Below are 18,736 nucleotides of genomic sequence, written 5' to 3' on the forward strand. Positions count from 1 at the left end.
CCTACAATTAAGTTCACTACTGCCCTTTCTAACTTCCTGAATGTCATTGTTAATTTCAGCCGATGCCTCCTTACATATAAAAGTTTAAGCTCCTCTTGAAGTCCTGCTGTCATTTCTCACAGCTTATACTCTCTTTTTCCGTTTCCTCAACTTTAGTTAGGATAGCCTCCAATATGTAAACTCTCTACATAAGTTGAACATTCTCAACTTCCTTAAAAGTGTGTAGTAGTCCATGTTTTCCAAATAAAACCCATTCATTGTACCTATCGTACCTAACAAACTTGGAATGCTTAATTCCTGAACCGGTCTGAACCATAGAAATGAATAAAAACCCTATTACTTGAGCGCTTTCGAAAGGCGGATCTTTCTTCTTCAAGGGCAAATTAGTCTCAACCATCGCATTATTCGTGTTATTATATTAAATACTCGATACTATGAATAAATACCAGTAGCTTGTTGTTAACGTTAAGTCTAAGTTTGACATTTGATTAGTTTTAAGACTGTTTATTAAACAAGAAATGTGTTTTATTTGTCTCACAATCTCACTGAAAATTGGATTATAAACTTTTACATGTAATTGTCCTAATCTAACGTATTACTACACGTTACATTACTAAAACCTAAATTAAAAGCTTATACATACTATTTTAGTCTCCGATATTAATAATACTGGTTATTTTTGTTATTTTATTCTAATTTCTACAGATAAAAAATAATAAAAACAAATAACATTGAAAAATCCACAATACTATCGTCACTTAGTTTTCTAACATTTTCTCTTTTCAAATACAACCCTATATCTTGTGAAACAAGATCTGGTGATAAATGGATAGGTGGAACGCTCACAACATGGTTTGCCCTATAGAAAGTTTCGAGTAATATCATTATGGTTGTATGGACTAATGTGAAAACTGAGAAGGTCACTCCACAGCCAAACAACGTGGCTGACTAGTAAGAAGTAATACTCGACATTTGGAACAATGTTTCACAATCATACAATAATAAACATATGGTAGCACAAAAATAAGGTGTACTGCTATGCACAAGTTAGGCACAACATACTAGTGCATTGACAAAAACTGACCGTCTAGTTCCAATTACCTGTTCATTGTATGTGACTGCCGTATGTGTATCTCCTCTGCATTTCTATAATTCTTTCTAATGTTATATAAATATAGATATTTGAGTGTATTGTTTTTCAGAAATTAAAAATAGTTAAATCACTTTCATCAAATTTCTTAGCGTCTTTTATACATAAACACTGTGATGGGTCCCACTTTTATCCCTTTTTCTTTCATGTACGATATCAATAAGTATTTCGGGTACAGATGCACACGAACATAACTGAAAGGGCAGCTCTACAATATAATAAAAAAGACGTTACTTCTAAATGAAATACAATTTTAATATACGCCGAAAGTGATACAGTTTGAAAAGTTTACTTTTTTGTATTTTCCTGAACAAAAGGACACAAAAATTATGACTGCTCTAATACACTTGTTTTTGAAACAGGGGTAGTACGGCAACAACTGTGGACTGTTAACATAAGCATTTGGTTAAATTAATAACATACGTAATTTTTTCACCTAATTATTTTAGGTTAAACCACTGGCTATCGATGTATGTACATTACCTCAATAACAAACGTTGTATAATTTACAAATACTAATTCAAATACCACACTTTCGTTAAGTGATAATAAGCTAAACATTAACAGAAAACTTATAAATCAGACCTTTTTGAAGAAAACCTTATTTAAAATATAACGTACCTGTTGCCACAGGGGACGACCAATACAATCGGTCAATCAGAGAAGCATTGGTATAATACAAGTAAAATACATAGTCTGTCCCTGGTAACGCATTAACTATTACAATTCCGTTAGCAACCTCTTTGACACTAAAAGTAACGTTTGGAGCAGGATAACCTCGAGATGGCAAATAATCTAATCGGAACAGTCCATCTTCAAGAGCACCAACATTCAGAGGGAAAGTCAATTCAATCTCCACTGTTACACATGGCTGAAATAATATTATAAATAATCATAGATCAAAATAATGACAATTATAAAGAAAAATAACTCGTAATAAGCATAAGAAAGTATGCAAGTTATTCTATGTTACTAGCTATTACTTGCTGTATCTGAGTTTGCGTAATTATTTTCTTTGTTTACCGGAAAATATAAATTAGAGATCTATATTTATGTTAGCATATTAAATTTCGGAATTAAAAGAAAAGTCACAAACATTCATTCAAATTAAAGAATAATTTCAGAAAACACGTAAATAGACAATTCCATCAAAATACTGTTGCCTGCTTAAATCACAGCATAAACGACGAGGAAACATTATAACTAGGCTCATTACTCTGCTTTGTGATCGAGACTACTGCAGTGTTATCAACAAATTTGGAAGCACTGCAGTTGGGACGATTTTGGATAATGCAGACACTAATGAGCTTTAGCACATGTTGGGACTATTTTATCATATCAGTGGCATACAATTCTCCTTACAGACGAGTCTAAGCTCTGTCATAATTTACACGGTAGCTGTCATCAAGTGTAGAGATAGTTTGAAAACATTTACGCTAATTGTACGTTAAAGGGAAACGATAGGGCTCTCGATGATGTGGAAAGGCATCCATTGCAGTAAGATGGCAAATCTTTACGCCAGTAGATGTAGTGCTCTGGAAATTATATATTATAAGGAATATATTTTGGCAAACATACTCAAGTTAACCATTGGTACTATTGAACCTGATTTCGTTTTAATAAACAATAATTATCGCCCCCATGGTGCACGTAACGCTACTGCTTGCCTTAAGTGGAAAAACTATCGTGGGACTGGATTAACTAGAATTTTTGCAGGTTTTTTGTTTGAGAGAAAACATCTGTGATCAGTTTAAAGACAATAATTTATCGTATATTATACCCATAACAAACAATTACTCAACTGGTAAATACTTTACTGATGAAAGGGCGAAAAATCCTTCAAAACTCTATCCATAAAATCAGACAGAAGAGCAGCGACATTATAAAGTTGCCTGGGTTACACAGGACGAACATAGTTGCTATTAAAGATTAAAGACTTTAGACAACTCCAGTTTATGAAATCCCCCATCCATGAAGTTTCTGTTAATATGGTGTAGTGTCAGAGGACCGTTGCACAACAGTTCCATGTTCAGAGTTTGATGTATTATTATTCTGCTGTAAATAGACAATGAATATATATTTTCTTTTATATTTGTAAATTATAACTACTCTATTTGTAAGATTTTTTCCAATAACATGTTGATCTATAATTTATTACGCCATGTATATATATAAGATAAATTGCACATCAGGCAATTTTCTTATTAAAAAGTACAGAGATGAGTGTATAAGAATCATACTGAAAGTACAGCATAAGATTTATAGATTTAATCATAATGACAATAACACATTGTATGTTCCATGCACATCCGTAAGAAGGTTAATATTTCAGTAGTTATTTTTAATTAAAACAAGTAAATTTTCGTCAGTCAAGTATTCAATAAACATGTTATAACTGAAGTTTCAGTGTTACTTTTTAGTATAATGACTATTTAATTCGTAAATACTTCCTCTTAATAATACCATACCCTTATATAATATAATCCTCATTCTTTATAATATTATACAATGAACCGTATTCGTTTCTTGCACTGTGCACACATATTCACAAATTTCTTAGTTACTAAGGGGTAAATAAGAGATTGTATTCAGAATCGGCTTAAAGACAAGTAAGGAAACTGACTGAATCTTCTCGCTATGGGTGACCTCCATGATATTTTTATAGATGATTTTAGAAATGAAGTTGTGAAACCTCAAATCATACTGTTGACCCGTTTACAAACTTACCACATCGTTCTTTTGTACAATTTCTATCATTAAAAGTAATTCTATACACCTATGCGTGTCAGACTGTCATTTTATTAATATAAATTGTCTTTGGATTAGACTGTGTAAATAATGTAATATTATCTATTTGTGTGTGTATTCGCCTTCCCCTAAAATTCGGGAGGAGAGTATACTGAACAATGATCCAGTTTTTGTTTTTTATTTGCTAGTCAGTACAAATCCGTGCATTGAAAGGGCAAGACTGTGAGTATGAAAAAACATTTGATCATTATTATTTATTTTCACTATGAGGATACTGCAATTCTTATTTTGTATGGAGCACTGCAGTAGCTAAGACCGGCTGTGATTGTACTGGCTTAGGTTTTAAAGCCTATAACTTTATAGAACTTTAACGTGTAGTCACACACTTCTGATTCTTATGTTTCACACTACTGCTATTGCCTAATAATATGTATCTTGTGTATTTATTTAAAAACCTCACAGCACATGTCAGATTTTTTAGCTCGAACTAGTAGTATAACTATTATTCTGTATAACTAAAGAAGCTTATATACATGTTGTTGTTGTGTTATGACAGATAATTAATAAGATTTTCTACCAAACGTATCATTAGAATAGTTACACCAAATGCTATCTGTTTGTTTTGTTACTAAAACAACACTGCACAATGTATCTCAGAACGGCTGGTATGGATATTAACACTTTTATTGATAAGGAGAGAACAACGTTTCGACCTTCCTAGGTCATCTTCAGGTTTTTCTTAAGGAAGGTCGAAAGGTTGTTCTCTCCTTATCAATAAACATGTTAATACCCATACCAGCCTTTCTGAGATACATTTTTATTTCAAGTGTGTTTCTCGTCATCAAGAAAGCTGTATGATGTGGTGTCTATACTTTCTTCGCTACATGCAACATTTAACTCCAAATTTGAGTGTTAAGTTTTGTACTAGCGCACCAAATGTTGTATTATTTCTGCCTACAGGGTGTTGTAACGGTTTATATTGTTTTGAAGGTCGACTGAACGATAGTGAAAGCGTTTTACTTCTTCTACTACATACTCTATAAATTATATTTCGTTAATATTCACTGATAGAACTAAGTTTATAGTATACACTAATACATCAATTTATTTACTGCTCCAACTGTGCCACCCGTGACACAGAAGCATGTCTACGGACTTATACTGCTAGAAACCGGGTTTTAATACCCGTGGTGGACAGATCACAGAAAGCCCTTTGCGTAGCTTTGTGCTTAACAACAAACAACAATCTCCAACTGTTCTACAACTTATGGAAAAAAATCCAGACGTTAACATTATTTGACATCAAATCTCACTCAGGCCAAAGAAGAATATAAACGTTAATTTTCTTATTTTATAATGAAATATCCTTATTTCATTGAGGCAGATTTAATATTTTTATCTTTAGAATATAATCCTCTTTGCTTACCATCGATGGTTGGCTCATTGGAGCTTCATGTGTTTCCATACTTATAGGAGTTTCATTTCCTTCTTTTGAACAGATAGTTCCACGTGGCATTACTCTAAAACAAACTAATCATATTTAAATTTAAAATAAGATATACCATAAAAATAACAGCCTTTCACTTGAAATACTTATGTTTGTTCTTGTTTATTGAAAATATGAGAAAATTAAGAAGTACTGTTTAACAGTTCTTCGTGTATGGTAAAACAAAATAAATACGTGTAATTACGACTTGTAATAGCAGTGCTATTATAATTCTGCCTTTTAGTTGCATGATACAAAGATAATTTAATCAAAAAGGTGATCAAAAATTCAACTGTAGTAATTAAAATACATATTTGTGTATTATCTGTTATCTCAGTTATTGAGATACATTATCATAGTCATTATATGAAGTTTCCCAATTTGTGTTAAATCATCACTCCTTGTGTTGGAGCAGTTTTGAAGTTCAGTAGCTCACACAATTGTGGTACTCTGGAAGTAGAGAAACATGTTAGATTTGAAAGACATTAACTCGTTCACTGCCCAGTTATGACTAGTTTGAGGACTAGGTTTGTCCTAGCCTTTCCAGAGCTTGTCATATTGCAGCCTGTTAATCTTCTTATAGTTGTCCCCTGTTTTCTGATCAGTCTGATCCTTCTATTTGTAGAACGTCTAATTAATTATATAAATTGATCAATGTATTTGTTAAACGCCACGGGAAGGACTAACGCATCAATAACACTTGTTTCAATAATGTTACATTTATAGTAAGACAACAGAGTTGTTTGCATGAAGCAATATACGTGTTTCTGACTTTTCCCGCATATTTTTCATGTCATCCACCTTCTCTGTGTTATCCTGTGCAGACTCTGAAGCAACTATCCATGCACATAACACAAACCACTTTTTAATCTAGCTTTCCCTTTGTTGTGGTGTTGTGAATTTTCTAGTTTTTGCTAGGTATTTTATCTATGTGGTTTTGCTAGAAGCACTCAGTTACAGCGGTTTCCGGTTCTTGACGTTGTATGAAGTTACAATTATTTCTACTTTATACTTGATTAGTTCTCTAAGTTTTTTTTTAATGGATATGTATACATCACAAACATGATGTGCACTCACTTTAATTTCCAGTTTGTAAGGCTAATACAAGCACATGTATAGACATCTCAGCAAATGTATGATTTTTACCATGTAGTTTACACCATCTAACATGCCACGATACGATGTTCGCTAACATCCTAAGACACTTATTTTCTTCTCTATACCATATTGGAAAATCGTTTGTCATCCAAGATAGCGTCGTATTATAGTTTCTAAGACGCTTTTGGCGTCAGTGAAAAAGCTGTATTGGAGTGTAAGGTATATTCAAGAGTTTAACAGATAAGCAGTGCTGCTACTTGACCAAGTTGAGCTTGTTCACTGCTCATTTTATTTTAAAAGGAGTGGTTTGTAAAAACAAAAAATCGAATGAAAAATCAAACCTTGTCTATGACTTGAAAATGCTGTAAATGTTTTGTTCTTTACCCACAGAAACTACAGAAGAAAAGACATGTACAAACGTCAATACACAGCTACTATTTTTGTTGTAACCTTGAAAATCATAAAGTTTAAAGAAACTTTGATGATAAACTATATAATAAACCAAGAGTAACATGAAAGTTGGTTAAAGTTAAAATAAGTGAGACTTCTCTTGGAAATTTATATGTTCCAAAATGAGGTTGATGTAATAACAAAATAAACAGTTACTCTGAAGACTTACTCCATGGGAATGAAAATAACTAAAACAATTGATTTCCGAAAGGGTTAAATGCTTAAAGATTCTGTTGATAAATCTGTGTCAGAGACTTATTTGTGGATGTTGTGGCGTTTTCATGGAATTACTGCGTCTCCTATCCCGTTTTATTAGCAATCCAGAAATATCCAAGCCTTTGTATGTGTACGTTACAAGTTTTACAATATCAAAGCATACACATGTGAAAGCTGACTAAAAGAGTATTTATAAAATAAGAAACGTTGATGTTTTCCTACAAGAAATTACTTGCTATTGGATAATGCTTTAGGCTAAGGAGCACTTTAGTCATGACTTACGCCCAAAAATTAGCTAATAACGCATGTTACCTAAGGGGCATGCTAATATGAATAAAAGTTTAGAAATATAAATATTTGTTTTCTAGAAACCCACTTTGATATTGCATATAATGGGATCCTCAGAACACTACATTAAGTGCTACGAATAAAAAAAAAAAACTATTGAATGCTTCAAGGCGTAAAAAAACGTTCTATTCCAGGCTAAAATAGGTGTATTGAGAAACAATATATCAATGTAAAAATCATAAATGATTTGGCCAACTGAGATTTATTCAACTTGTCCAACACATGTACTGGAAAAGTTATTTTCTTTTAAAAAGAGCACCGTAAGACTATATTTACTTGTAACATAAGACTGGTTTGACTTAAATCAACAAACTTTAAACTGTTTATGTAAGAGTGCAAAACTAAAATAAGTTTAATTTGGATGATGTTCAATTTCTGATAAAAGATAAGAACTATGTTTGTGTTGCTGATACGTATTGCAAGCTATGTGAAAATCTCACGCTGTACTTTTACATTCATTACACTAAGAAGTCGCAGAATCTTACCATCAGGGCTCGTCACTTTGATGCATATAATCATTATTTATATACTAAAAACGTTTTAAAGAACTTTTATGTACATTAGTACCTTACGAAAATTAATCACCCTAAATAAATTAATGTAGCAATTGTTATCAAAGAACGTTCTTACATAAGGCAAATATAAATAAGAATGTATTCTCAAGACGGCTGGTATGGGCATTAAAACTTTAATTAAAGACCTTCTTAGGTCATCTTCAGGTTAACAAAGTTGTCCTATTCTTTATTTTAATTAAGGTTTTGATACCAATACCAGCTATCTTGAGAATACCTTTTTACTTCAATGGGTTTCTCGTCATCATGAGTAAATAGAGAGTGATTGATACATTATCAGATCGAAAAAAATACAATAAAAACAACATGTCATTGCACCAAGTGCTAACAAAATATATAGTACAAATTTCATGACGGTTCAGTGACATTTGTTACATTTTTATAACCAAAGAAACTAAGTAATTTTGGTATTATAATATATCAGTTTAATTATAACCAGAACAAGTAACACACTGTAAGAATAGACTTATTTAGTGGCAAAGGGAATAAAATGATAGATATATTTACCACGAAAATTACGAAATGTATGATAATATAAACACATGAAAACTAAAAATTGTAAAATATATTCTTTACCATGTTTTGTTAAGACAAGAGAGGTAGTTAGATAATACGTGGTTGCTTGAACCACCCCGGTAACAATAATCACTCTTTTATTTGCCGGTTCTGAATTATAAGAGAGTTAATTCATATAAAATGTTAAAAATAAATGATAGATGTTAAAAATAGAAATAAATAAATAATCTTGTGTTATTTATTCATATCCTTAAAATTCTGATTTGTCAATTACTAAATGACTTAAATTGGATAATAATTACACTCCACTCACACATTATAACCAACACTTTAACAGTCGTTGTTCAGTTGATCATATAAACTGCACCAAGCTATAATTAATTAAACTTTACCCGAGACAGCGTAATAATAATAGTTGTAGATATTAGTTTTCGACACTATTTCCTTTATCATTCAAAAATCAGTACCAACGAATCAGAAACGGTGAATTCTTGTACAGGGCTTCCTAGAATGATTAAGAAAAGACGACAGCCTATAGTGTATGCTTTTGATTACATTAGCTAAATATTGTATTATGACTGTTAGGAAAATTTGTTTAGGCAAAAATATCCATTTAAATCTGTTGTCATTTTATAAAAGTCAGTTAAGAAAGAAAATAAGTTTTGATTATTCCATGTATGTTATTAGTAATGATGTCGATTCCTTCTTTCAATTTTATTCTAAACTTGTTCGTCCTTGTTCAGAACGTAACATTATTGTGTGTCCTTTGATATGAGCAATAACAGATAGTATTAGGTGCATTCAATTGTATATAACTGTGTATTTGATTTTTGTATTTCTTTTATATGTCATTATGAGGCCTCTTCAAGAGGTTTATAAATAAAAAAAAAAGTTATAGTGGGCGAACAACTTTATCGGTACTGGCTATAGTAGTTATAAGTTGGATGAGAGTTACATATTCTCTCATCTGTTTTTCTCACAAGTTATTAAAATTTGTTATTAATAGTTCATTTTGAATATGTTAGTATATCAGTAATCCAAGCAATACATTTTACTGTAATTTGAATATTGGGCTTTATAATTTAGAATTAACGGAACGAAAATATTTTAGTGTAAAAAAGTGAAAAGTTATAAAGCTACTAAAAGAGGGCGTTATTTAAATTTTAATAGGTATTTTGTACAGCGAAAATTCGTTGTTGTTTTTTCAGAATTACTTATCTTTTTATACACATATATATATATAGGTTATTATAGTTTTTGTTTATTGCTACGGATAAAATATTCTATTTTTATTCACATAGAAAGTCTTTAAAATATAGTCAGTAGTCAAAAACGTTTTTAGAAATTACAATGACAGTTCGAGATGAACGTACATGCAACATTCTGCGCAAATTTAATCTTTTTCTTTAAACTAAGAGGACAGATTCTTTAAGAAATCAAGTATAATTTATAACTGAAGCTTTATTAAACCCATAATTCTATAGGTTGATTGACACATGCGTGAGTAGAGGAATAAAAGACTACTGTATAAAGGTTAACTAGAACCAACTGACTAACACATGTCCCCCAGTGGGTCAGCGATAAGGTAGTAACCTTACAATAATAACGTAGACTTTTCAGTTCTCCGTTGTGGAGAAAACGCAGATACTCTATTGTGTATCTCTGCGTTAAAAATAAGCAATCAAACACATAAAAAAGTCTTCGCGTATGCTGTGATTGCGTTGTAAAAATGACAATCAGTTCCTTACGGTGAATGGCAGGTTTCTGATTGGCTGACTTACTTCTGTTCAGCAGTTCAAAATTAGGAAGGACGACAAATAATTTTAGTAGGTTCGCCATGAATTCAAATACGACCATTGTACACTTATGCAGCTCAAATTAAACTGTCTTTTTAAATTGTTTATTTTAGGCAATAGAAACGTTGTACAAAATGTGGCCAATATATTTTTGTTCCTTAGGTAGTGTATTTTAAATAATTGCTATTTTAGGTTTTACAGAAGTATATAAACAGAACTTTATGTTTAATCGTAGTGAGGTACTAAATAGTCAACAGCTATGTTAAAGCATGTACAGATCATATTCATACTTACCCTTTCATACATCTTATCTATCACAATTAAAAAAAACTTTGTCAATAAACAGGCCTAACATATATTTCATTGACTTCAGGTGGATGGTAGGACAAAGTTGGAGTGGATTACCCTCGTTCTAAGGATTTTTTGTTGTATTTGATACAAAGCCACGCAGTATGTTATCTGTGTTCTGTTTATGATGGGGAATCGAACCTCATATATTAGCGTTTTAGGTCTGTAAACTTATCGCTAATCCATTGAGGGACAGCATTAAAGCAGTAGTAACAGAAGATATTCAAATAGGTATCAAACACGTAAAAATTATAAAAGGAATGAAGTAAGGGGCTTTATCGAGTAAAGTCACTTTCACCGTATAGACTTCCTTAAAGCAACATTTTCTAACAGTGACCAGGGAGAAATCTATTGGTTAAAATGCTTGAACTATGCATACGAGGGTTTATGGTTGGCGGATTTTTGTCACAAAAATGCGCTTGCGCTCTGCATTCTGGAATTGTGGGAGTGTTAAAAAGTTGCTAATTCGGTCAAACAAGAGTACATCAAGTGTTTTCGATGGGTGCTGTTTACACAGCTACTTTGTTTTTATTAGTTCACAGTTAGGAACGGCTGTGTGCAAAAAGTCCTTTTTGTAGCTTTTTTTGTGTGTAAGCTCTCCAACAAATAAACTTTTGTCAGTTTAAAAATAAATAAACATGTTTTATTGAAATGTAACTAGGAGTAAATCTAGTTCTTAAAACTGTATTTAACTGGATAGTTTCACAGGATATCGATTTACTAAAATAAATTATACCTTTATATAAATTATCAAAGTATCGAGTTTTGAGTTTGTTTTTAACATGGAAAATCCAATGTGAAGTAAATAAACCATACCAGTGCATCTATAAAGACTAAGAGCAGAAGGGTTTTGTAGCTTTTAAAGGTTGTTAGGACGTGTTTGCTGAATTTCCATTACTTTTTCCAACATATTTCTCTAAAAATGAAAAGAAATTCCTACATGGGTTATTTTTATTACACTGGTGGTCTTGTTCATGAATCTACCCAATGGCTACATACGAGTAATTTCCAGTCAACAATACATATGTAGTGTTCTGCGGCACGAACTACTTCTGGTATTTCATGTTCGTGTTTTTAACTTTTACAAAATATGGGTATGTAGTAATGCAAAATATAATTACTATAAGATTTTTCTTATAATTTTTGTGACCTGACAAATGAAACATTTCTATCTATATTTCATGGCAGAAGGAAAATTATGACTTCCCATTCCCGTGAATTTCAAGTTAAAAGTTATTCTGTATATTCAATTGGCTTGATTTAGAGCAAAGACATGTTAGTCTATTTATTTTGTCCTCCGTGGGGAATCGAACTCCAAATTTTAGTGTTGTAAATCCGTAGACTTAACACTATCCATCTGCGTACTATTCTAACGGTAGAAATTCGAGAATATAGCACTCTTAGCTTTCAAACAATCTTGATGCCACACGTGAAGTCTGTAGTTCTTGTTTTTGATATTTCAAAGTGTGCCAACAATCTTACAAGACTTGAAACAGAATGTTACGTTTTAAATGTTTCAAAAACTGAATAATACAGGGAAAAAATAATTCGGTAGGGGAAAAAGTCACTGATTTTGCATGTTTTATGACTACAAATAACAATATGTCTTAAAACCAGGTAGTTTAAAGGACAGTTAAAGAATGCTTTTGAAAGGTTTGTGTACTCGGATAATTATAATATAACCTTGTGTCTGTGTATGGTTTTATGTTTCATTGAGTCAAATCATGAGAAACACGTATGTCGTATTCTTTAGTTAAAATGTTTACGTTCGAATTTGATATAACTTCCACTACTTCTTCGAACACAAAAGAAACCTATGAATTCGGTCAAAGACCTGATGTCCTGTTGCGTTGAGATGCATACATGTTTCTCGTGTGGGTTAGGTTATCTGGGTGTACTGGCCCCTTTGGTCATCCCACGTCTCTTTGGATGGCGTATGTTGTTACACCTTTGTAATAACAGTTGAAAAATATATTTAGTATGGTACATTTTTGTGGAGCACTTATGCAAGCTCACGAAAACATGCGTCAGCTTTTATTGGTAATAAGTAAAAAAACTGTTGATATAATCGCTTTTCTTTACGTTACCTTGAGGCTGTTTGAAGAACTTCAATTCCAAATTTCAAGCATGAATTTATTCTTAAAAAAAAAGAAAGAAACTCACCAAAAGTAACCTGTTTTTTTAGGCTTACTGAACTGTTTTTGTATGCTCATCTCTTATACATTTCCAATTATTATTACATGGAAAAACGAAAAATGTGTATTTTATCATCGGTTTTCTTGTATATGTGTGTATTTATGTGTAATTTATTTGTTTTTTCCACTGTGATATGGTTTTGGAGATAAGAATACAAATATGTTCATGTTTTTAATAACTGATGGTCGTACTATGGGTTCACGGTTAAAGAGTAATGAATGTTAATGCATTATACGGCCACGTTTGACGTAAGTTACTGCATCACTGATCAACACATTCTCGTACGTACCTGAGTTCACGTCAGCTTTGTTAGGTGTTCAAAATATTAGAATATTAATCCTTCGTAATGATTTCAGGTCTGATCCTCAACCCCATTGAGCATCTCAGACTAACTCAGTAACGCTGCTGCTGGTTGTGGTTATCATTATGTATTGCATAAATATAGTTGTGAGGTCGTGAGAACAGTTTAAATGGCCTCGTATGAGGGCCATTATCACTCGATCATGTAAAACAAGCAGGAAAAATACGGCCAGATGCGTGAGTCCAGGAGTTGTACATTTTATAGTATTTAACATAAATTTCTTTCGCTTTTTTTACCTTATGTTGAATGTGAGTAATAATAAAAGTTGACTTTAACTTATTCTTAGAATTAAAAATTGCAGAATCCTTAACATGAATGAAATTCATACAAAGTTACCTTTTAATATTTGGAGCTTGTCGTTTAAACATTTTTTTGCTTAAAGTGAGTAATCATACATAAGATGGAATTCCTTAAACGTATTTGAACACCGGAACTTACTTTCTAAAAAAATAATGTTTTTTTTTTCGATACACCACTCCGAGCATGTTAACAACTTGATCACAACCGATCCAGGAAAATTATGAATATAAAACACTGCATCCTTGACACTCTAAGTTTCTTACGTCACGTACATATGTAAATTTGTATGAAAAATTATTATGTAAGAAATAACATTTTCGAACATAGAATAACAATAGCAAAAGCATTTTGAAAAAGAGTAATAAAATAGTACTTTGGCGAATGATTAACACTGAGAACTGCAAGTTATATCATCTAATTTTTTAGTAAGAAAAATATAGGTTTAGGTTTTTGAAAAGGTTATATAATATAATTAAGAGTTAATTGAAAAATAAATGTATTTAATGAAACTTAACGTTAATTTAATGCCTCTTCCCTCTCCTGGATTTTTTTTTAAAGGAGAGACGAAGAAGACAGGGAGTAAAGTGTAGAGGCACTGTGTACAGTGTGCAACGTGAGATGATACACATAACTGTATTGTACGGAGAAGGAAAACACAGATGACTAAACCCCATACCAGAATGCGATGCAGACCATAAGAAGAAGAAGAAAATACATCGTTAATGTTTTATGTAATTGTTTGAACAAAGATCTAAGCTCTAAAGAGATTCCTAACCTTTTTCAGCAACCTTCCCCCCCTTAGGAACAAACATTTCGCATCCAGAATGGCTCGTGCACAATGAGCCTGCAGATACTGAGTACCTAAGCGTATTGTGTCATTCTTGCGACTTCCAGTTTAAAAATCCCTGTCCCAAGTAATACCAGTCAACAAGCACGACGACCTTGATGAAATTCTTCAGCATCGTTTTGCATATTTACTCTATTGTTGTTGAAAGAAAAATGTCTTAACCGGAACAAGTCACACACAACTGGTCAGGAGTCCTGCCAACAAAGTTCCTTCCAGTCCTCTTTTTACCATACTCTGGTTTTATACAACTATTACGAGTCGTTTACCTCCTTCTCCTTTCCACTACTTTCGTTTCTTTCACGACTTTGTATTAGAACGCTCTCTGACATAAAATATTTTTAAAATAATTCCGAGCATTTAATTAATATTTTACCTGTAAATTAAACTCCATCGCTGTTACTTCATGTATTTCTTCATCATATATTTTAGTGATTTTATTTAATGGCTTTGTTACAGTCTCTCCTCTCATACAGAATGAATTTTGCTTTATAAAATTTTTTCGTCAAATTACTTACGAAACAACAAGCTATTCGCGTTATAAGTGCCTGTAGAGGGTAGAAGTGGGAAGTGTGTTGGAATAGGTCCGTTGTATTTCATGAACAACCAATAAAGACACATCGTATATTTCTAACTGATAAAACAGTCGTTATAAGAAAATGCAGTTAGATTTTTCCGAACAACCAATCATTCAAGAAAGAAACAAAATATGTTTATTACAGAATCGACGTTGTGGAATAAAACATTTCTCATAAATAAAGATGTTTTCTTAATATTACTGCCAGAACCTAAAATAATGTCTCAATCAAATTCACTAAACTTGCAACAGTTACGCTAACCGATATATAATAATTTAACATGCTAGGACTCATGAGCACAAGCATGCAGCGATAGTAGCTCTTGGACATACGTTGTATCACACTTCTGTTACAAAGATTGTTTGTTTGTTTTGAACTTCGCGCAAAGCTATTCGAGGACTATCTGCGCTAGCAGTACCTAATTCAGCATTGTAAGACTAAATGGAAGGCAACTAGTCATCAACACCAACAGCCAATTCTTGGGCTACTCTTTTACCAACGAATAGTGGGATTGACTGTATCATTATAACGCCCTCACGGCTGAAAGGGCAAGCATATTTGTTGTGACGGGGATTCGAACCCTTGACCCTCAGATTACGAGTCGAACGCTTTAACCGACTTGGCCATGCTGGGCAGATATTATTGGTTAATTTCTCCTATTTACATATGTTTTTAACCACTTAATAATATAATCACATGAATTACTTTTAACAAAAAGGTTTAATATTATAAATTAACCTATTTTGTAATTGTGCTTACAATGTAGATAATTAAATACTTTTTCTCTCCCTTCACGCTGGTTTAGCGTTATATGTAAAGTACATGACACTAAAATCTGGATTCCATATCTCTAAGAAGCACATTGCATATGCTCTTAAAAACAAACAAATAACTTCTTTTTCTCTCTTTTTTAAACATAAGTTTTAAAAGGTGATTGTGTATGTTTAAATTAACTGATACAAATAACTAATGTATGTGACTCTTTACAACCCTCTTACGGTGGCTTACTTAACATTAAGCCTGAGAAGTTATAAGTTAGAAATCGGGTTTCAACGTTTGCGGTGAATAAAATGTTTTTGTGCTTATTAACGGAAACACAAAAGAAATCATTTAAGTTTACTTAAACAGTTTGTGCTTGCATACCACATATAGGTTGTTACTGTAAATAAAGCGTTAAGGGAATTGTTTGTTTGTAACTAAGCAAAATGCTACACAATGGGCTATCTGTGCTCTGACCAGAACCAGTATCAAAAATAGAATTCTAGCTTTATAATATCGCTGTGCTATGAAAGGTATTAAGGGAATTATAGTTAATACTGTGTATATGTATATATAGCAATGACACTATGTGCATTAAAGAAAAATGTTTCCCGCTGATACAATGGTAAGCCTACGGATTTACAACGCTCAAGTCAGGGATTCGATTCCCCTCGGTGGACTCAGCAGATAGTCTGATTTTGCTTTGCTATAAGAAAACACACACGCATTAAATAATAAAATAAAGATTATGCGATCGCGAACCACGAATGTCTAAGGAGTTCTTACTCAGACGAATACTTATAGTCATGTGTAAGAAAGTATGACTGTATCAAGTACAAGAAAATTTGAGAAAACAATACATAAATGAACAAACTTAGCAAGAAACTGAACTCAGCTTACATTATTTTAAAATATGTAAAAACGGTAGCTCATTTGAAGATTCATGTAGTTTCGCTTAGGCCAACCATGGCAAAACATCAAACCCGGTTTACAGCGTGTGGTAATAACATTACAGAGACCAACATTTGTGGATGTATGTAACATATCTTTCCCATGCAATTCCAAAAAGGTCGATTTTTACGCCAGAAAAATTGATAAAAACATAAAGAAACTAAAAACTGTCTATATCGTTAATTAGGATCTGCAAGAGGAAATATTTGCACCAAATTCCATATAAGTTGAATGACATGAATAGTTTACAAAAACCCCAAATTCTGCTTTCCTTGCTTAAGAATTGAGCAAGAGACAAATATTTCAGAATTATTTCTATTTCTATTTGGAACCTATAAAGAGTATCTTTATCATAAATTCAATGTATATTTGTAGAAACAAAGCTAAGTAATTGACTAAATCGCCTAAAATTATGGGTTTATTTAACCTTTTGACCCCTAGATTGACCAGTAAATAGACATACCTCAACATTTCATATGTTAATGTATGGGACCCATAAAGAAACATCTTTGTACTAAATCCCATGCAAATTGACCGACTAATCTGAGGGTCGCGGGTCGCATTTCCGTCGTACCAAACATGCTCGCCTTTTCAGCCGTGGGGGCGTTATAATGTAACGATCAATCTCACTATTCGTTGGTAAAAGAGTAGCCCAAGAGTTGACAACGGGTGTTGATGACTAGCTGCCCTCCCTCTAATCTTACACTGCTAAATTTGGGACGGCTAGCGCAGATAGCTTTCGTGTAGCTTTGCGCGAAATTCAAAAACAAAACAAAAACAAGCAAATTGGTCGACATTCGACGGAATAATTGTCAAAAAACCTTCTTGACTCACCCTATAATTACTACAAACGAACAAATCCCCCATTCCTGTAGTCTTTCTCTAATAATACCGTCTTATTTACGTAACACATCACATCATAACAAGTTAAGCACTAATAACGATTGAATACACACACAAAAAATGTCGATATCCTCTAAACATACATTATAAGCATGCACCGAAAAAATAGTAAAAACCAATTTACTGAATTTTTGTCGTTGCCGTATCTGAACAGTAGCCACTAACTATCTTACAACGTGCTTACGTTTTATCGTGACATTCAGTTATAAACACAAGATATATATCTCTATACATGTATAGAGATATTATAGAAATAGACATGCCAAACTTCACGATAGGGTACCTTGAAAAAGGACTTTGGAATCTCTCATTTTACTTTAGGAGTGCAAAAAATGGTGTCAAAGGTTTGACAGCTTTGTAGGTAACCCTCTGAAGTCATCTACTTTCCTTCAATCCCACCTGTTCTTTAATCGTTTAGGAGAACAGCAGGTGTATGGGAGTAAGTTAATAGTGTTTTAAAATAAAGACATAAGGAACAATATATGAAGTACCTTTTGTCTTTAAATTATATGTTAGTAGTTGTAGCTATGTATGAAGAAAGTGAAAAATAAGTATTGAAATATAAGCTAACAATAGGGTTAATATTTATATTTTATGGTTTTTTGTTTTGTTTTTGCCGAATAGTTTCTTGGTAAAACAAATTACATGATAAGATAACATTAAAAGCATATTTCTTAGTTATTTCCATACTATTATTGAAAAAAATATATTCAGTGAACTAATGCCACGGGCTAAATAAATTAAAGAATAAAAACAATAAGTAACAAGAGATTCCAAATTTTGTTTTTATCGAATGGTTTCGCGTTCAATAAAACAATGTCCTTAACTATTCACCAGCTTCAAATAACAAACAAGACCTTCGGTAAAATTTAAGCTACGGGACAAATGAAAAACAATGAAAAAATAATTAAAAATCCAATACGAGATTTTTTGCTACCGAATGGTTTTGCATTCAGCAAAGTGAATATTGCACTATTCTCTGAAATTTTAAGGTTTAAAATGGATACCAATTGTTAGCAAATGTTACTAAGAGATAGTCTGCACCCGTTAAACTATGCAAACTACATGCTGCATCATTAGAATAAATTTCAAATTCATGTATTGATTGTCATTGTA

General features: G+C 32.3%; 1 protein-coding gene across 10 annotated transcripts in view; it reads right to left on the reverse strand.

The window, feature by feature from the left end:
* Positions 1-18,736, reverse strand: part of LOC143225504 (tyrosine-protein phosphatase 10D-like) — a 165,025-nt gene that overhangs the window by 112,172 nt on the left and 34,117 nt on the right. For 5 of the 10 annotated variants that reach the window (XR_013013888.1, XR_013013887.1, XM_076455067.1 and 2 more), the window contains exon 4: positions 1,772-2,021. Coding sequence is in view for 2 of the 10 variants with exons in the window: in XM_076455067.1 (XP_076311182.1) it covers positions 1,772-2,021 (250 nt within the window). In the remaining 8 variants the exon portion in view is untranslated. Of the gene's footprint in view, positions 1-1,771; positions 2,022-2,952; positions 3,206-5,324; positions 5,429-18,736 lie in introns of all 10 variants that reach the window. The other 5 variants (XM_076455072.1, XM_076455068.1, XM_076455073.1 and 2 more) reach the window with 3 other exon arrangements.

Source organism: Tachypleus tridentatus, chromosome 9 (assembly GCF_004210375.1).
Source record: "Tachypleus tridentatus isolate NWPU-2018 chromosome 9, ASM421037v1, whole genome shotgun sequence".
NCBI lineage: Eukaryota > Metazoa > Arthropoda > Merostomata > Xiphosura > Limulidae > Tachypleus > Tachypleus tridentatus.